The 21628-nt window shown below is 37.7% G+C and overlaps 1 protein-coding gene across 1 annotated transcript in view; it reads right to left on the reverse strand.

Annotated features, from left to right (window-relative positions):
• Positions 1-11512: 11512 nt before the first annotated feature.
• Positions 11513-21628, reverse strand: part of REDIC1 (regulator of DNA class I crossover intermediates 1) — a 56982-nt gene continuing 46866 nt past the window's right edge. Inside the window, exons 10-12 of the mRNA XM_045184351.3 lie at positions 19551-19614; positions 15000-15082; positions 11513-12178 (exon numbers count right to left, since the gene is read on the reverse strand). Coding sequence (XP_045040286.2) covers positions 11711-12178; positions 15000-15082; positions 19551-19614 — 615 coding nt within the window. The 3' untranslated portion in view covers positions 11513-11710. The remainder of the gene's footprint in view (positions 12179-14999; positions 15083-19550; positions 19615-21628) is intronic.

The following is a 21628-nucleotide window of genomic DNA, read 5'->3' on the forward strand; positions in this document are numbered from 1 at the left end:
TTTTAAAACAGATTTGTTAGAGCAGCAGTTACAGCGACCTCACTGGTGGCAGAGGCATCACCTGTGAGTTTGTTGCAAATGCAAATCTGGAAATGTAATTGACATATAAAGTGTCTAAGGTACACACCTTACTGATCTGATACGTGGATTTTAGCTAACACCTCTATCACATCACTTACCTGTGTGTGCGTGTGTGTGTGTGTGCGCGCGTGTGGTGGGAACAATGAGGATGGGTTCTCAACTTTCAAGGTGAAAACGCAGTACTGTTGCTATAGTCACAAAGGTGTGCATCAGGTGTCCAGGACCTAGTTATCTATAAAACTCCATTAGTGCCCTTCAACAACGTCTCCCCATCTGTCCCAACCCCAGACTCTGGCAACCACCATTCCACTCTTTCTATCAGTTCAAATTTTTTAGGTCAGGAGACTTTTAAACTCTCCAGTATTTCTGAAGCACAGGACACTGTAGTGTGGGAACCACTGCATCAGGATTTTGAAATCTCCTCTTTGGAAAGGAAATTAGCATCACGTTCTTTCAAAAGGTGAGCTCACCTAGTGAATAATACATAACTGACTGAGTAGATTTATATGCAGGGTACTTAGGAATTCATAATGCTAAGTCATTTCCACCCCAGGTGCTTTGCACTTGACATTATCTGTGCCTTATATGCTTGTCTCCCATTCTTTGTGTGTGTGTAGTTCCTTTTTATCATTCAAGTATCAGCTCAGAATCATCTCCTCTGAGAGCCTGCCTTGACCGCACATTTTAATTGCGCCCTTCCTGCCCAATACACTGTCATGTAACTTTGTTTTATTTTCTTCCTATATATGAAAAGTATTTGAAAAGTATTTTTATTTCTTGCCTGCTTCTACCACTAGAATATACATCGCATGAGAACAAGGAACTTGAATTGTTTCCTACCAAGCCATCAGCACCTTGTAAAGTACCAAGCAAGTTGTATGTGCTCAGTAAATAAACGTTTGAAGAATGAATGGAAGCATGCATCACAGATGCTCATGTGGGCCACAAGGAGCAATGGAAGTGTTTACTGGGCTGGAAAAAAATGACACCATGGCACTAGCCCAATATCAACAAGCATGCTTTGTAAATGAACCTTAGTATAGCAAAGATGTTTTAATCCATCGGGAAATTCCTTATAGTACATGAATTCATGTGTATTCACAAACACATCGGCATGACAAATTTGGTTCGTTTCTTGTGAGCCATGTTAAAACAGAGAAACCTAGTAAGAAATATCATTAAATATTAGGATAGCTAAGTTGGTTTTTGCTTATTTTACGGTAAATTATTCTACTTTTGCATTTTATTTATAAAATAACAACTGACACTCATTATATGCCAGATCCTTTATACAGCAAATCCTCAATTAAGGTTGTCAACAGGTTCCGTGATTTTAAGTGAAAAATATGTAACAAAACCAATTTTACCATAGGCTAATTGATATAAAAAGGAATTCAGTTCCTATAGCATCTAATCAATGTCACAATGAAACATTAAAGGAAACCGTGTTATATGAGGACCTCCTGTATTCATCATCTCATTCTGCCCTCACAGAAACCCTGTATCTGAAGTACCACCACTCCCCGTTTTATGGATGAGGGTACACTGCATCCTGGGAAGGAAAGTAACTTACATTAAGTAGCACAGCTTGTAGTCTGACCTTAGACCCAGGTCAGTTTGTGCCAAAGTCATTTTTGTGCTTTTTTGTTTCTTTTCTACAATGAGCTTTATATGGAAAATTTTATTACTGCCTCTACCTGAATGGATAACAAAACAAGGCCCTTACACAAGCTGTCTACAAGAGACTAACTTCAGAGTGAAAGACACACAGACTGAAAGTAAAGGGATGGGAAAAGATACTTCACAAAAATGGAAACGAACAAAAAGCTGGTGGACTCATACTTATACCAGACAAAATACACTCTACAGCAAACACGGTAACAAGAAACAAAGAAGGACGCAGCAATTCCACTTCCGGGCATTTATCTGGAGAAACCCAAAATACTAAATCGAAAAGACACACCCATATGATCACTGCAGCATTGCTTACAATAACCAAGGCATGCAAGCACTCAATGTCCATCAATAGATGAATGGATGAAGAAGGGGTGCATACATACGATGAAATATGTATGATTCCACCACAAAAAAGAAATAAAATAAAGTCTTGCCATCTGCTAGAACATGCATGGGCCTAGAGGTCTTGTGCTGGGTGAAGAAGTCAGACAGAGAAACACAAAAGCCAGATGAATCTAAAAAACAAAATAAACAAATAAGCAGACCAGAAACAGATTCATACATACAGAGAACATTCTGAGGGTTGCCAGATGGGAGGAGGGTTGGGGGAATGTGTGCAAAGAGATTCGGTACAAATTGGTAAGTAGGGAATTGTCACAAGGGTGTACAGTGCAGCGTACGGAATTTAGTCAATGACACCATAATAACTATGTGTGGTGTCTGCTGGGCACTAGGCTTATCAGGGTGGTCAGTTTGTAAGTTACATAAATGTCTAATCACTGGATTGTACACCTGAACCTAACACAATATTGTACATCAACTGTAATTGAAAAATAAAAAATTATTTTAAAAAATATCTAATTCTAAAACTGTAAGATCTAACCTCAGAATTGCCATCTTTTCCATTCATTAGTACAGGTCTTAATTTTTCCAAGTATGGAAACAATTCAATGGCCCTAGTTTTATTATATTTCTTGTATTTTCCATGAAGACAATGCACTATTACTTTCTGTGTTACTGAACTAGGTCGTCTTAGTTCTCAATTTCATGTACATAATTACGATTTTAATGGTAGATTCTCTCCATGGATCCCCAAGCATGAGTCACAGGAAGGAATGTAGCAACGACACAAGGCAGCAGAAAACAAGGCATCAGCTCTGGAGCAGCAGTAGCTAACTCGCAAATCAAATAAATGGTGTGGGCGAACGCGATGGATAATCTCAAGGTCAATGACTAGAAATCTACATCAACATCAAAACCACGTAAAGCACAGTCATCAGGAGCACAGGCTTTGGAGTCAGGTCTTTGACTGGAATCCTGTCTCCACTATTGGCTGTACTACCTTGGGAAAGGCACTTCCCCAGATGAAACTTCACTTTCCTTATCTACATAGTGGAGATGGTCATCCTAAGGTTATTGTGAGGATTAGAAGGGGCAATCTATGTAAGTCACTCTTAATCCTTCACACAGTTAAGGTCAATCAACAAATAATGGCTGCTTACTATGTACTAGGTACAATTCCAAGGAATGGGTGACCTCGACCTATAAAACTTACATACAGCTCAATAAACTTTAATAGTTAGAGTCACAGTCAAGGTGAAGTGAAAGCAATACCAGTTATAAACCCCACAATCAGAAAGTAACTAAGGTAAACAAAGCAACAAGAACAGGTTCAAAGGGGAGCTGCGAAATGATCCAACTCTATTTCTAGAACGAGGCTGCATTAAAAGAGCCAGACACAAGTAGTGTGGGCTTGTGCTCCAATTCATTAATAGCACCAACTGAGTTTATTAAGTGCCCACTGTGTGAAAAGAACTATTTTAGGCCATATACATTTTAAAACACAGTGCAAAATAAAGTTCTAGCTCTCAACAGTAAATGTGGCCATGCGAATAATAAGACACATAAACATGAACAGTTCCAGTCCTCTAATGCTGTGTAACAAATTACCTCAAAACTGTTAGTGGCTGAAAACAATATATTTTGATCATAAATACTCCGTGCAGCAGGGCTAGCAGGAATGGCTTATTTCCGCACACCTTTGGCTGGGGGTTATTGAAAGTAGGGGGCTGATTCACTTACACATGTGGTGCCTGGCCTGAGAAAACCCAAAGGGCTGGGGCTGGGAAAGCTGGGGCTCCTTGGGACTCTTACTCCAACTCTACCTTGTCTTTCCACGTGGTCTCTCCAGCACAGAGGCTTTACGATAGCCAGACTTCTTAAATGGCAGCCCATGGCAACAAAGGCAGGTGCCCTGAAAGAGGGATAGAGAAAGGAATAACCGTATCATGTTTTTTATACCAGAGCCTGGAAGTCACTCAACACCACTTTCACCTCATTCTGTTTCTTAGCAGTCAGTCACTAAGGTTCACCCATATCAAAGAAAGAGCAATTGGGCTCCCCTTAGATGCCTAGCAAAGGAAGGAGAATCAAAGAAATTGCAAACATACCCTCTGGTCTCAAATTATTCATATTCCTTTTGTATGCAAAATACACTGCCCACTTCCCAGGACAACTGAAACTCTGGAAGAGGCTCACCTATTATGGCATCCATCAGGCATGGATTCAAAGTCCCGAATCGCATCCAAGTGTATGTGAGACCCTTCAGACACTGCTTAGCAAGTACAGCTCCTCAAGTATAGCTATTCTCAGTATGAAGACCTGGTGAGCGAAAGAGACAAGTTATAAGTCCTCTGCATACAAACATCCAGTGGTAGAAGAAGTATAAGATTATTATAGACTTTTCCATTGAAAGGAGGGGAAAGAGAGGCAAACAGGAGTCACTAATCCTTAGATTTTGCAATCCAGCCAGGCACACACTGAAGGTCCTTTGACTCGGACCTGACGCCTGGAAATGCAGCACAGCATCTCTGCAGGTCCCCGCCCTGCACTCCGAGCTCATGGTTCCACCCCTTAGCCATCCTTTTCCACAAAGAAAAATCGCTCATGTTTGCAGCTACGTAGTTTTACCAGCCTACTTCCTACTTCAAAAATCCAAAGGCCTCCTTTTCTTCCTTTTCTTGTATTGATTTGAGAGAAAGAGGAAATGAGAGGGAGGGAGGAACAGAGGGAAGAAGGGAAAGGCGGAAGGGGAGAGGGGAGCAGGGGGGAGGAGAGAGAGAGATCAGTTTGTTGTTCTGCTTATTTATGCACTCATTGGTTTACTCTTCTTTGTGCTCTGACAGGAAATCAAACCCACCTTTGCTTATCAGGAGAATGCTATAGCCAAGTAAGCTACCCAGCCAGGGCCCAAAGGGCTCTTTTCATGTTGTAATGTCTCTGCCCCTTTTAGTCCAAGCAGGTATTCTCTCTCAAAACCATGTAGGTCTCTTATCAACCGTACTGGGGCTCACCCCATTAGACTGCCATATCCACAAAACTCTAAATTGGCTACCTTAAACGCCCTATTGTTGAAGAGAGACAATTTGCCATGCGTGCTCTTTAAGATCCTTAGAGATATTTATCTGCATGAGATACCACCTCAAATCCTGAGGTCTTTGCAGCACCCTTGATGTTACCTTTATGCTCATTGTCCTGACAGAGACCCGGAATTAGTCTTTGTCCAAAGCCTTTTCATAATTTTACTATCACTTGCCATCTGAAGAAACTGGAATGAGAAACAGTTTTATTTTTTATTCTAGCCAGGTCCCAGCTCTGTTACACAAGGGGGGACCCAAAAAAACCTTATTTATTAAAAATTGTATATTTATTCTTACATGTTTAAACTTCAGTCACCTTCAAAGTACTCTCCATTTAATGCAATAAACCTATCAAGACGTTTTTTCCATTTCTCAGTTTTTGAACTCGTCAATATTTTGATGACTTTCAGTGCCTCTGCTGTTTCTTGTTTCACCTCTTCCACATCAGCAAAATGTTTCCCTTTGAGGACTTTTTTCATGCAGGGGAAACAAAAAAAAAGTCACTTGGGGCTAGATGGGGTGAATAGGGAGGGTGGAGCACAGGGGTCATGCTGTTTTCAGTCAAAAATTGCTGAATACTCAGCATGGCGTGGGCAGGTGTGCTGGTAAATTGCCCTTTGTAAAATAGGCAAATGCATTGAAAGCATCTTCAAAAAAAAAATTCATGAAGCTGAACACAGCCTCTCACAACAACGCCAGCTGGTGCACTGATACAGATGGGTTCCTAGAACATTCACTCAGTGGGAGAAGCCTGTGTTACAAGGGGCCCACCTTCCAGAAGATAATTCCAGTTTTTTTGGGGGGGGGTTCTCCTCATACATATAGTTACTTCTTTCACTTAACATGCTCATATTGCATTTTACTACAAGCAGCTAGAAGGAACCAGGAGGCACCATCAACACCCTCTTTTGAAATCTCCTTACTTTGTAGTTCTACTTTCTCCTTAGTTCTAGTCTTCACATTACTACAGGTGATAAGTATTGCTTAACCTTTGCCACTACATAATAAACACCCACAATCTTCCAAATTACAATATATCCTCAATTGCCTTTCAACCGTCATTGACAAGCCACAGTAAGGACCATAAGGTTTCCACTAACAGTCGCTTCAAGGATTAGATTTCACCTAATAATCTTCTCTGGCTTCCTCCAGCTTTAACTCCGTTCCAAAGCCGTGTTTCAGGTTTTTGTTATGGAAGTACCTCACTTCCAGGTACCAAAACATGTTCCACCTATCTACTGTTGGGTAGCAATCTCCCAAAACCTATTGGCTTAAAACATCAATATTTATTTTGCCAATACAGCTACAGTCTAGGCAAACACTTTATATAAGAAATTAAAGAAAACCTAAATAAATGAAGATACATGACATATTCATTGACTGTAAAACTCAAGATTTCAATTCTCCGTAATTTCTATATAGACTCAAGATAATCTGTAGCAAAATCTAACTAGAATATTTCTGGAGAAATTGACAAGCTGAGGCCAAAATTATATGGAAATATATATAAAACCAATTGTTTAAAAAAGACAGTAATATTATCTGATTTCAAAGCTTGTTATACAAATCAACATCATATTCATATAATAAGATATATAGATCAATAAAACAGAATAAAGAGTCAAACATCCACATCATGGTCAATTGAGTTTTTACAGAGTTAATTCAATTGCGGGAAGAATTGTGTTTTCAACAACTGCTATGCGTGCAGCTGGATATCTACATGCAAAAAAAAAACTTATAACCTTACAACTTATTTTTTAAATAGCTGGAAATGAATCATAGACCTAAGTGTAAGAACTAAAAATACAAACTGTCTATAGGCAAATACGGAAGAGAATTTTTGTGACCACCATCACTGATTTTCAAAGTAACGTTAGACTTTATCATCTTTAAAACATGTGCCCTTCCAAAGACACTGGTAAAGCCAACAGACCGACCACTGGAGGGGCGGGGAGGTCTCTTTTGCAGTAGTTGTTTGAGACGGCAAATTTGTTCCCCCGGGACAGATAGGGACAATCTGAACATAACGTGAATTCACGCGGACTGCCGAGCAACTGTGTCCGCCGGACACTAGGCAAATACAGAAAACAGCGCCCTGCTTAACTGAGCCACATAGGTGCACAAAACGAACACACACGTTCCAGAACCAAGCAGTCACCTCAATACACTGTGCGCGTTACCTTGTGAGATTGTGGTTTGCTATCCTTTCACATATGTGAAAGCAGATATACATATAAAATCACCCCCAACGTGCCTAAGTATCCTCATTCAAAAACACAATGAATGTAAAAGGAAAGCTTTAAGTACTCAAGAGAAGCTTGAAGTAACAAAGCACTTTGAAAATGAGAACATGCGATAGCTCTTCAGCGACACGCATAAAGGGATATACATTGCGGATCATGAGAGACAACACCGAAAAAGTAAAAGAAACTCCTGCAGCTGAACAACTTCGAGTGCTGCGAAGTCCAGAAGACCGCAGGAAGCAGGATCGGTGAAGAAGTCATTGAGCATATGGGTTAAAGACCCAACAGTGACAAAAATCAGAAACCTTTCTCATAAAAAAGCACTACCTATATACAAAAAAACCCTTAAATATAAGTCACCAAATTCTTTAGAAATGGTTCCTTATTATTGACTAGTTTTGGGTTTTCAAACAGTGCTGGAGCTGTAGAACTGGAAAAGCAATTGTAGAGTAACAGTTATTTCCTACCAGGATTGGAAGGTACTTTTACACTGTCTTTTGTCTTTCATTATTGCTATTAAAAAGTCATCTAACACTATAGCTGTCATAGAAAGATAGTCTTTTCTCACCAGCTGCTTTTAAGGTCTTCTCTTTGTCTTTGAGGCTAACATTTTGTTATGAGGGGTCTTGATAGTGATTTCATATTATCATACTCGGAAAATTTTGCCTGTCTTGAATTTGTGGGTATGTTTGAGCAGTTCTGGAAAATCTCCACCATTCTCTCTTCAAGTTATACCTCTATCCTGGTCTCTCTCTCCCCTACTGCTGATACTTCAATTAAAAATACGTTAGAGCTTCTATCACCTTTATTGTTTAATTCTCTTTCCTATTTTCTTTTTTCTCTCTTGCATTCTGGATCATTTACTCTGATGACTATTTCATTTCATTAATTCTCTATTCGCTTATGTCTAAAATGCTGCTAGATGCACTTGAGTTGCCAGCAGGTGGCAGAAATGAAAAAACTGGGAGTAAAGAATTGTGAAACTAGGAAAAGACCATTCATTCATCTATTTATCACGGTCTCTAACCTGTCAGTATGGATCCCCCCAGAAGCAAACCATAACATATGGACACACGTGCATGTGGTTTGCTGGGAGGGTGATCTAAGAAACACTGCTATGGCTTTGGAGGAGGCAGAAAAGGAAAGGAAGGAAGCTAATAAGGGGTTGATTATCCAACAAGTTACCATTGTATGCAACCGAAGCTTAGTCCTCCCCAGGAACTCGGGAAGAATAGTTCCTATTTAAGCAGAGATTCCTGGGCCCCACTCCCAGAGATTCTGATTCAGTAGTTGTAGAGCAGGCTCTAGGATTTTGCATTTCTAACCCACCCCCAGGAAATGGTATGTTAATGTTACGGGTCAGTGGATCGCACTTTGAGTAGATGACGCTTCTGTGGGAATTATTCTGTCCAAGAGACAAGGGAACTGGGTGTTTATCTAGCAACTCTAGGCAGTCATTGTTTTAAAAGACTGCTCTCAAACAGCATTAATTTCCTGGTACGTCCCGCCTGCCCACACACAGGCAGAGCAGGTATCTACACCAAGAGAAACCTCTAAGGAAACGTGTCACAGGCACTGGCAGTGGGCAATCGGGTCGGCATGTGTTAAAATGGAAAGTGCCAAGGAAATACCAGAGCACTGACAGCATTTGCTACACTGCTGTATAGGGTATCGTGGGGGAAATAAACATTAACCAAGAAATTACATGAATAAACTACTGATGATAAGTGCTATAAAATTACATGAGATTATCCCTAAAGATAGTCTCACATTACTTCAGACGGCAACTTCCTAGAGTAGCTGATACTGACCAAAATAATGCAGTTTCGCAAATTCATAAAACGACCACAAATCAGTATCGTATACGTCGACCACCACTGAATGTGCAGCATCTTCCTGGAAGTCCCTGCGATTGGCAGTGCGCAGTACAAATGTGTGAGGGATCATTATTACGTTTTCCATTTTCTTTCATTTGAATAAACCTTAGCTAGGATTTGCTTTGTCAAATAAACCTTAAATTTCAAATATGGAAAGAAAGCTATGTTTCAATTAATTTTTTTTCATTAAATGCTTTCACCAAGAGAAAACCTAAACCGGTATTGTACTGAAGAACTACGTTGTAAGCTATTATATTATATGAAATGTCTTTTTTATTTTGTAATTCTATACTTACTTTCCTTTAAAATATATTTTAAATGTATTTATCCCTTAAAGAACCTGAAGAGTTAGCACCTGTTAGAAAGGTTAGAAAATAGTCTACAAAACTACCCTTACTTCAGGGGTCCCAAGAGCACCCTCAGATTTGGTAACCGCTGAGACTCACTGAGAACCACTGAAAGCTGTGATACTCACAGCTACAGTTTATTACAGGGAAAGGATACAGACTAAAATCGGCGTAGGTAACACACAGGACAGGGTCTAGAGAAGTAATAAATGCGAGCTTCCAGTTGTCCTCTTCTGTGGAGTCCCGGACAGTGTCACTTTCCTGGTGTCAGTGTTTGACAACACACAGGGAGTACTGGCAGCCAGGGAAGCTCGCCTGAGCCCTGGAGTCCAGAGTCATCACCGGGGCTCCATCACAGTTGCATGGTTGGATGCCCACGTTTCTAGCCTCTCAGGAAGTTGAGATGAGACTGCTTGTCTCGAAGTCCCATTCTAAATCACACAGTTACTGTCTGGCTTGACCCAAACATTCCCAGGCAAACAAAGACACTTCTATCAGACAAGACATTCCAAGGGCTTAGAGATTACCTCCTAAAAGGCAAGGGCAAAAGCCAGACCTCTTTCTGGACAAGTTGAAATTCTTTACCACACAGCACCTTCCTCTCAGTGTGTATGGTCAATGCACTAAGAAGCTCTGATATTCTTCTTCATCTTATGGCGTTTAACTGCCAAATCACGATGTTAATAATAACATAACTATGTGTGGACTTTCTGAAACGCATGTGCTTTCAGTACTGTTGGACTAAGTATTTGGGAAAAGTTAGTTTATTTATTTCAAGCCAACCCACAACGCACAGCTCCAACTACTCTACCATCACCAGCACAGAGTCTTCTCCTTCCGTACACTGGTCCTCACTGCTATAATCTTTCATGTTTTGCAAAGTAATGCTCAGCATAGTCAATCCATGGTGGAATGCCTTTTGTTTAATATCAGGATGAAACCTGGCCATTTGAAAACTATAAATGTGTGTCAGATAATTACATACCCCTTTCATGAGATGATTACTACACTTTAAGAAAATTACTGAGAAGTTCACTGTCCTCCTAGGCAGCAAAAATAACTTCCTCAGACTACTGAAAAACCTGAAGATTACTGCCATTTAAACATTAGCTGTTGGTGGTTCTAAATCGTCGTCATGCATCAGATAACCTCTGAAACACAAACTACTGAGTTACACGTGTGCATGTAAATCTGCAATGTCTAATCATCCTGTTCATTAAAGGCACAGAAATGCCTAACGATTTTATTTTTAGTTCAGTGAGATATCAAAATGCCCCCTGCTGGGCACTCTGTAATACATCCACACAATTAACAATTTTAGAGCGCAAAACATTTAAAATCTTGACACAAAAAATAAATATTATGTTGGAAGCAAAGCCTAAATTTTATAAATGACAAACCTGATGTAATATTTATGGAAAAAAACCTTAGCAATATTAAAATTAGTAAACATAAATCATTTTTTCAAGATTGAACATTCTTTTATAAAAGCATTGAAATATTTTATTACTTGAATAACACTTTCCTCAGAATACAAGCACCCACAAAAATGTTATCCAAGCAGAACAGAAAATATATTTTATCTAAAAATTAATGTCGGAATTTCTTAATGAGGGCAAAATATTTAAGATAGTAGCCACGAAAATTCTTATAATGAGGTTATAAAATGTATCTGGTATTATTGGTATCATTTCCTGTCTGAAATCTTGGGAGAAAACATTTTTGTTAAATATGTCACTGCACTAAGTTTTAAAATAAGGGTATAAGAAAGGAAGCAATTAAATGTATTTTTAATTCATAAGTAGCAGCATATAATGCAATGAATATCACCAAAGTAATGATAGACAGGAAATTCATATATATATAATATTTTCTAAAAACTTGATATACTAAAGCTATTAAAGAAATATCCTACATGAACTTGTATGTTTTAAAAACACACCATAAATATATCCTCTGATTATTTTCACCTTGTGTTCGGCTTCACTTTCTCATTCCTTGTTATGTTAATGAAATTCTGGACATGAAGTGAAATGCTAAATCTCAGGCAGAAATTTAGAATATTAGTTGTTCTTAAGGATTTCCTGCCCTCCAGTGGTACCTGCTTTAATATCTTCACTGCACCTGTCCACATTACAAAGAGCAAAGACATCACTTCTACATTTACAATCGGAAATTATATCACACTGTACGGCAGCATCTAATCTGTCTCTCGTTACAGGTGCACTCTCTGTCTGCGCCCATGCATCCCGTCTCGCACCCTGCGGGAGGCAGTCAGCACTGGTTCTGCTTTGGAACTCGTGTGCTGCGTTACTCTGGCACTGTGCCAACTGATCTGTGGTATTTTTCCCTGGGACCTGGTCAAGACTCTGACTTTGCTTATGAATTCTGACATTGCCTTCAGTACTCCTATCATGTGGAAACTCTGCCATCCTTTCTAAATGAAAATTATTTGTTGTGTCTTCAGATTTGGTGGATCTTCTACTTGAATCTTCAATGGGCTGCAATGTTTGATCTTCATCTTCAGATGCCTAAAAAAAATTAGGAATTTTATTATAAATGATGCTTAAATTTTCAAAAAAATCATTCAATAACTTAAAGGCATAAATCATAGTACAGAAAATTTCAAAACACAGAAAGAGACTTTGGCAAACTGCAGATCAAGCTAGATGTGTGGTGTTAAAAATCAAGAGGATTTTGAATTTTTAAAATAGCAAAACAATTATAATTCTTGTGGTGAAAATGCAAAAAGAGTTAAAAAAGAGGAGGGAACTTTGTTTGTCAGTACCCATAATCCTAGTCTACATCATCTCCTTTCACACAGAGCAAATGGTATATAAAATGTTCTTGAACCACTTAAGAAGAGTGGAGTATAAGTAATAACTTTCAAAGGAACAGCTAATGTGTAAAACTTCTATTATTCACTCACTGACTTAAGCAAGTCAAAAAATATCTATATTGTACCTTTTATAGGCCTAGTCTCATAAAAGATATAACTTGAGACTTATCAACAGAAAATAAAATAGATAATAGAAAAGTTGAATAGCAATAAATATTATAACATATAAAATGTCAAATTGTAAGTACTTTTAAAAGTTCTGGATTTCAATTTAATAGGTTGAATGTTTCGACCTCATGAAAAATTTATATTTTAATTATTAAGCTAACCAAAATATTCTTTTAATGAAAATCTTATATAAAGGAATTGATTATTCCAGCTCGAAAAAAAAAGCAAAGTTAACATAAAAAAAAAAAACCCTAAAGTAAGGTACCTGTCTCAGCTGATTGGCACCAAAACAGAAAAAGCAAGCTCAAGAAATAGCACTGAGCCGTGACTGGTGTGGCTCAGTGGACTGAGTGCCAGCCTGCAAACCAAAAGGTTGCTGGTTCGATTCCCCGTCAGGGCACATGCCTGGGTTGCTGGCCAGGTTCCCAGTAGGGGGCATGTGAGGAGCAACCACACATTGATGTTTCTTTCCCTCTCTTTCTCCCTCCCTTCCCCTCTCTAAAAATAAATAAATAAAATCTTAAAAAAAAATAAAAGTTTATTAAAAATTTAAAAAAAAGAAATAGCAGTGAGACTGGCTGGACACAAATTAGAGAAAACAAGCTCAGTAAATTCATTTATTCAAGAAATGAACATTCACTTGGCATCTGCAATGAGAATGAAGCGGCCATGACTGCTGCCCTCTTGCAGCACACACTCTCCTGGGTGGGAATGACGTTAAGCAGTTGATCGGACACGTGTACATGTGACTGCAAACCGGGAAATACATTATGAAGAGCAAGTATGAAGCACTTTGGGAGCATAACTGAGCGGCCTAATTTATACTAAGGAGCTCAGGAGAGGCTTTTGGAAGAAGTGACATATTTAAGCTAAGACCTACAGGATGAACAGGAGTAGGGAGAGGAGACAGGATACATAGTACCCTGCAGCAGAAGAGAGACTCATAAGCTAAGGGAAGTGAAATGTCAGCGTGTGTGGAGGATGGTGAGAGGGGAAGGAGGCTAGAAGTTAGAAATATTACCAAGGTCAGAACACACGTGGCCCATGGCCACTGTATTTTGGATTCCAAAGTAAACAGAAATCCATTGAATGAATAAAAATAACATGATTGTAATTCGAGTTTTCTAAAGATTGTGATAATTGCTAAATGGAGAAAAAGTGGGGCAAGACTGGAAGTAGAGAAATCTCTTAAGAAATAACTGCAGTAGTTCAAGAACAAGATGATGGTACCTTGGACTAGGGAGGGTACTGAGACCAGAAATTTGTTTCCCACATATTTTTATTGTTGTTCAAAGTAGATAAATATGCCTTTTGTTTTGGAGGTAGAATTGATTGGATAAGTGAAAAAGTGGAGACATTCCAGTTTAAAGTATGAAAAAAAGTAGATGTTTGTAAAATGTCCAAAAAGATATAGCCAATCAGAAACTGGAAATCTAAATAGGGACCTGGGCTGCAGTCAAAGTTGAGAAGGGTCACTGAACAGAGAGTAAAGTCATCAGAGTGTACGGCGTCACCTAGAGTTCGGTGTGTAGGTTAAGAGAAGAAAAGGGTCCTGTAGGAAACGCTAAGCATCACAACATTTACTCAGGGGTAAGGGTGAAAGAGAAGTGGGCAAAAGTGTAAAATACATTCATTCAGAGAGGCTTGAAGGGAACTGAGATGGTGTGCTTTCGTAAGAGCATATGTTTCAAAACAAGAAACTAAAATAATCATTTCTACCAATATTGCTAAAAATTCTCATGTAATAAAAACTGAAAAGTGTCCAATGAATTTGGCAACATAGAGGTCATTGGTGCCCTTCCTTTAGCAAGAGCGGTTTGGACAGCGAGCTAGAATCCAAGGCAGATGAAAGAGAGATGGGACTTTAATGAAGTAGCGTTCCATTAATCAGGCACTTTAAGAGAAATGCAGCACCGCCACTCAGAAAATAATATCACTCCAATTATTCAGATTAAACTCTACAATAATATTTTATAGTTTTCTTCATATAAGCATTGAGCCTTTCTTTTTGTATGTATTCTTGGTTGTTTTTCGTTTTCAATTATTGTGAGTAGGGAAAAAAAGAAACACAACTTTACCAATACACACACTCATATTGATAAGAATGGCTTTTCTAAATAACAATGAACACATTTATCATTGTTATAAATGTGATGTTCATTTGCATTTTATTTCTTTTATATTTTCCTTATGTTTTTAATATCTTCACATTTTGTTTCCATTTATTTCCACACTTTATTGGCTCAATTATTTTTTTCAGAATGTTAACTATGAGAAACACAAAAAACTGAAAATCAGTAGAGCACACATTAACAAGCCAAAAAAGGAAGGGGAGTGTAACCTACCATTTCTGAACTGGAACTGAAACAACTATCTGTTGGCCTTGGAGAGTAACCGGAAGACTGACTACTCGGTGAAGACTCAAGACCTGAAAAATAGAGGTTTAACTTATTGGTATAAATACATTGGTATTTATTAATACTCTAGAAAATACATGCATAAGCAGAAGATATTTGCTGGTAAAATTAAGTTCAGCTAACACACTATAGAGCTGGGTGGAGGTGGGCAAAGGGCCCTCCTTCACGCAATAAAAAAGGAGTACTGTGTCTTCATGCCTTGTCATAACTGATGCTCCCTGTAATAAAAACTAACCTCTGTCAGCTGACAGACACAGCGGATTTAGCTGAACTCAAGATACCCTTAGTTCATCACAAGAGAAGGAAGGTGATACCCCCATGGAGCAGGTGTTTCCTGAGAATGGAAAGCAGAGCCCACAAAAGGGGATGGGGGAATTGCACCAATAACATGATCTAAGGGCATCCCCCACAGCAAGTTCACTCAATCCACAGGCACAGTAAACTTGGGAGTCATTAGTGAGGAAGACAAATGTCTGCTGAATGAAGCCTTAGTCATATGTGGAATCTAATGAACAAACTGAACGAGCGTGCAAAACAGCGACTAATAGATGGAGAAGAGATGACAGCTAGTCGGAGGGAGGTTGGTGGGAAGGATGGAGCAAAAAGGAAGAAGGACCCATGGACATGGACAACAGTGTGGTGATTGCTGGAGGGAGCAGTGTATAAGGGGACTAAATGGTAATGGGAAACATAGAATAAAGATTAAAAAATAAATAAAAATAAAAAGAGAAAATGCAGATCAAAATGTAGGTGTGGCTCAACACTTTATGTAAGGCACTGTAATAGTCAGCAGGGACACACGGCCATAATGCTCAAACTATTCGGAATCTTACAGTAAAGAAAAACGTACGTTTTTTTTAAATAGTCCCAAAATGAGGTGCAACAACTTGTCATAGAAGGTACAGATGTAAAGGAAAGCCGAGTGTGATGAGCTCTAAGGAAGGAGACATTTGGTAAATAGTCATACAGAAAGCACAACTATAAAAAGTTGGTTTTGAAAGATGAACAAGAACTTTCCAGGGAGACAAGATGAAAAATAGTATATGGAATAAGGGGGGAAAGTGTAAGGACATACTTTAATGTTAGAGAAAGCTGCATTTTACATTATCTACCAAGGTCAGTTAGGAGATTAATTCAATAATCTAGTTATGAAGTGATGCAGATCTGAAATACAGCAATGAGGTGAAACTGGGATGGAGAAGAGGCAAAAGATTCAAATTTTAAGAAGACTTTCAAATAGCCTTAATTTTTATATGTATACAGCTTTAAAAATTCTTGTGAATCTGTTATAACTTGAGTGCCAAATGCTGAGAAAGATTAGACACACACACACACCCAACAACAAGAAGAAATTACAACTGATACCACAGAAATTCTAAGGATTGTAAGAAGCTACTATAAACAAATATACACCAATAAACTGAACAACCTAGAAGAAACAAAAAATTCTTAGAAATATACAGCTTACCGAGGCTGAATCAAGAAGAAATAGAAAATCTGACTAGAGCAATTACTAGTAAGGACATTGAATCAGTAATCAAAAATCTCCCAACAAAGTAATGCCCACAGCCAAACTGGCTTAACCAGTGAATTTTATTAATTTGTAAAAGAACTAGTATCAATCTTTTTTTAAACTCTTCCAAAAAACAAACAAACAGAAAAAACGAAGAGGAAGAAACCTTTACACACTCATTTTACATGGCCAGCATTATTCTGATACCAAAACCAGAAAACAACAATACTAAAAAAGAAAACTATAGGCAAATATCCCTGATAGATATAGATGAAAAAGTTCTCAAGGAAATACTAGCAATCCAAATTCAACAGCATATTAAAAGAATTATTCACCATGATCAGGTGGGATATATCCCTGGGATGCAAGAATGGTTTGACACAGATAAATCAATACTTGTGACTCACCACACTAATAGAATAAAAGAGCCATATGATCATCTCAATAGATATAGAAAAGGCATCTGACAACATTCAGCATCCATTCATGATAAAAACTCTTAACAAATTAGGCACAGAAAGAACATTTCTCAACATAATAAAGGCTCTATATGGCAGGCCCACAGATAACATCATACTCAGTGGTGAAAGGTTGAAAGCTGTTCCTGAGATCAGGAACAAGACAAGGGTTCTCACTTTACCTCTCTTATTCAACATAGTACTAGACGTCCTAGCTTGAGCAATCAGACAAAAAAAATTAATAAAAGGTATCAGAATTGGGAAGAAAGAAGTAAAATTGTCTTTATTTGCAGATTTGTAATTTTATAAATAGAAAAAAATTAAGACTCAACCAAAAAACTGTTAGATCTGCCCTGGCTTGTGTGGCTCAGTGGACTGAGTGTCGGCCTGTGAACCAAAGGGTCACAGGTTTGATTCCCAGTCAGGGCACATGACTGGGTTGCAGGACAGGTTCCCAGTATAGGATGAGCAAGAGGCAGCCTCACGTTGATGTTTCTCTCCCTCTCTTTCTCTCTCCCTTCACTTCCCTCTAAAAGTAAATAAAATCTTTTTTTAAAAAGATTTAAATGGAGAGTTTACAGAAAAAGAAATACAAATAGCCATTGAACATTTCTTTTTAAACATGCTGGGCTTCTCTCAGACAGAATGCAAACTGGAACTTCTATCTATAAGATTCACAAAAACTCCTAAATTTGGCCACAGTCCTCTTGTTAAGGCTGTGGAATAAAAGGTACCTTTTCTGGTAGAACTGCCAAATGGTACAACAGGGAATTCGGCAATATCTACCAAAAAAAGTACATTAAAACTAACTTTACATTCTTGAGAGGTTCTGCAACTGTAAGTGAAACACGTAACTAAACCAATTACACCATAGGCTAATTGATAAAAACAAGAGTTACATTCCTTACAGCATCAAAACAACACTGAATGAAACAATGCTATTCTAGGATCCTGCTGTGTCTCCCCTTTGACTCAACAATCCTGCTCCTAGAAATTACCCTGATAATGCACCGCCACAATTAAGTAATATATGCACAAAGTTGTTCACTGCAGCATTATCTGTGTCCAAATTAAAACTATAAACTATCACACCCATATTATTACCCTACCAGCCACATTCAAGCACATGTTACTTCTGCCAGACCCTGTGTATAAAAGACACAACTAATAAGGAAAGCCAAAATTCCTAAAAGAAACATTGGCAAAAACCATGAAAGAAATTTCACAGATGACATGTGGATAGCCAGTCAACCTAACTAATAATCAGGGAAGTATATATTAAAATTACAATGAGATAGAACGCCAATAATGATAAAAACCTAACCCAGTGTCAATGAGACTATGGAACAGCTAGGACTCTTGCCTCTTCCTAGAAGAGGTTTAAACTGGCAAAACTATTTTGGAAAACAACTTCACATTACCCAGAACAGGTGAGGATGCGCATATCATTTGAACTAGCCAATTCTACTCCTAGAACTATATATCCTAGAGGAACTTTTTATACATGTGTGCCAAGAGAAATGCCAAGAACTGCCAAAGTAGCATTGTTTATCATGGCAAAATATTCAGAACAACCTAAATAATCATTGCCAGAAGCTGTATAAATAAAGTATGGTACTTTCATATGAGAGATAGCTGTATAGTAGTGAACAAATATTAAAATTACTCGAATCACTAATTTCAAACAAGATGAACCTCAAAATACAGGTTCCGGCAGAAGTAAGGCCTGCTGGAGTGTGGTTGGTAGGGTAATATTATGAGTGTGATAATTTATAGTTTTAATTTGAATATTTCACATAAAATGTCTTTGATGTGCTTGAGTGTGATATTGCTATGTTACAGAATTACATGCTTATGATTTTGTAATAAAAAATTTTAGAGTAAAAAAAGGGCATTATTTGTGCTGGACCCTGTGTATTACTGGAAAACAAACAAACAAAAAATGCAAGCTGCAGAAAAATAGAGTTTGCCTCAATTTGTAGAAAGTTCAAAACCAAACAATGTGAAAGTCTATGTGCGATATCACAAAAATCAAATTCAGGAGAATAGTTACCTCTAGAGGGCAGGATAGGTAATGCAATTGAGAAAATCAGAAGTATTGGTTATACATTACTTCCTTTTAAAAAAAAAATTTAATCTTTATTGCATTTTTTCCCATTACCATTTAGTCCCCTTATACCAACCTCCCACCAGCAATCACATTGCTATCCATGTCCATGAGTCCTTTTTCCTTTTTGTGCATTATTTCCTAAACTTCAATGTGAGTATAAAGGTATCTGTTTTATTATTTGTTAAATTGTACATATATAATATGTATTAATCATGTATATTATATTTTACCAAAAAGTAAAAGTAATTTTAAAGAGTCAATTGCCTTACTAGTATATTCTAAGTTAACCATGAAATGAATTTTCTGGCAAAAATCTAAAAAAAATTTTTTTTAACTGATTTCTATTTAAATATAAGTTTTTCTTAAAAAGAATAAAAGTTACCTACTGTTATACTGACCAATTTTCTTTGTAGCTGTTGGCATGACTATTACTGAATGTAAACGCCCTTCTTCCATCAGATTCTAGAAGAAAAACAGAATTTTAACTCCGAAGTATACACAATAATATCCACTTACAGCTCCCTTTTAGTTCCACCAATTCATTTCTACAGTACTCTCCCTTCATACTACTTTAAATGAACAAAGATGATCTGTTTTAAAAAGATAGAAAAATTAGCCTGTGACGAACAATAAATGAAATAAAATTGTTTCAGGAACACAAGCAGAATATTAAACACTTGCTAAGAAATTAATTATTGACAAACAGAGAAGACTTCAGGTAGTCACAGTAAATGCAGCTGGAAAAGACAAACACATTAAGCAATTTGGATATTTTTTCTGTTATTCCCTTTCAAAATTTTTTTTTATTGTTGTTCAAGTACAGTTGTCTGCACTTTCCCCCCTCCCCCTCCCCCGTTCCCCATCCTCGCCTCCCACCCTGGACCCTCCCCCTTTGGCTTTATCCATGCGTCTTTTATTCATCTTGTTCCTGTCCCTTTCACATTTCTTAAGTTGAAGAGTTTATTTATTTTAATTCTTTTTAATAAAAGCTTTTATAGGTATAAACTGTATGTAGAACACACCATTGGTTTTATTTTCCATCCATTTCTATATATTTTGTAACTTATTTTCATTCTTTTTCTTTTCTAAAAACAAGAGTTTTTCTTAACTTAAAAGAAATAAGGAGGAAAAGAGAAAGACAGAGGAACACAGGTAGGAAATAATGGCAATGAATAACTACCTATCGATAATAACCTTAAACGTAAATGGATTAAATGCTCCAATCAAAAGACATAGAACAGCTGAATGGATAAGAAAACATGACCCACACATATGCTGCCTACAAGAGACCCATCTCAGGACAAAAGACTTACACAGACTGAAAGTGAAGGGCTGGAAACAAATTTTCCAAGCAAACGGACAGGAAAAAAAAGCAGGGGTAGCAATACTCATATCTGACAAAATAGACTTCCAAAGAAGGGCCATAAAGAGAGACCCAGAAGGTCACTTCATAATACTCAAAGGAAGAATCCACCAAGAAGACATAAACATTGTAAATATATATGCACCCAACATAGGAGCACCCAAATACATAAAGAAAATCTTGGAGGATTTCAAGAAAGATATTGACAGCAACACAATTATAGTAGGGGATTTTAACACCCCACTATCAAAAATGGACAGGTCTTCCAAACAAAAGATTAACAAAGATATTGTGTCACTTAACAATACCTTAGAGGAAATGGACTTAACTGATATATACAGAGCTTTTCATCCCAAAGAAGCAAAATACACGTTCTTTTCAAGTGTCCATGGAACTTTTTCAAAGATAGACCACATGATAGGACACAAAGCAAGCCTCAACAAATTCAAGAAAATTGAAATCATATCAAGCATCTTCTCTGACCACAAGGGTCTGAAACTAGAAACCAACGCCAAGGGTAAAAACCCAAAACACTCAAAAGCATGGAGACTGAATAGCATGCTATTAAACAATGAATGGGTCAAGAACGAGATTAGGGAAGAAATCAAAAACTTCCTGGAAACAAATGAAAATGAACTCACAACAACCCAAAACCTATGGGACACAGCAAAGGCAGTCCTGAGAGGGAAGTTCATAGCAATACAGGCCTACCTTAAGAAGTTAGAAACAGTTCAAACAAACAACCTAATCCTATGCCTACAAGAACTGGAGGAACAACAACAAAGACAGCCCAGAGCAAGCAGAAGGAAGGAAATAACCAAGATCAGAGCAGAACTAAATGACATAGAGACTAAAAGCACAATTGTAAGGATCAATGAATCCAGGAGCTGGTTCTTTGAAAAGATAAACAAAATCGACAAGCCTTTAAGTAGGCTCATCAAAAAGAAAAGAGAGAGGATCCAAATAAACAGAATTAGAAATGAAAGTGGAGAGATTACAACTGATACCACAGAAATACAAAGGATCGTAAGAAATTACTATGAAGACCTATATGCTAAGAAATTTGAAAACCTAGATGAAATGGACACATTTCTAGAAAAATATAATCTTCCA

The sequence above is a fragment of the Desmodus rotundus genome, chromosome 3 (assembly GCF_022682495.2).
Source record: "Desmodus rotundus isolate HL8 chromosome 3, HLdesRot8A.1, whole genome shotgun sequence".
Taxonomy (NCBI): Eukaryota; Metazoa; Chordata; class Mammalia; order Chiroptera; family Phyllostomidae; genus Desmodus; species Desmodus rotundus.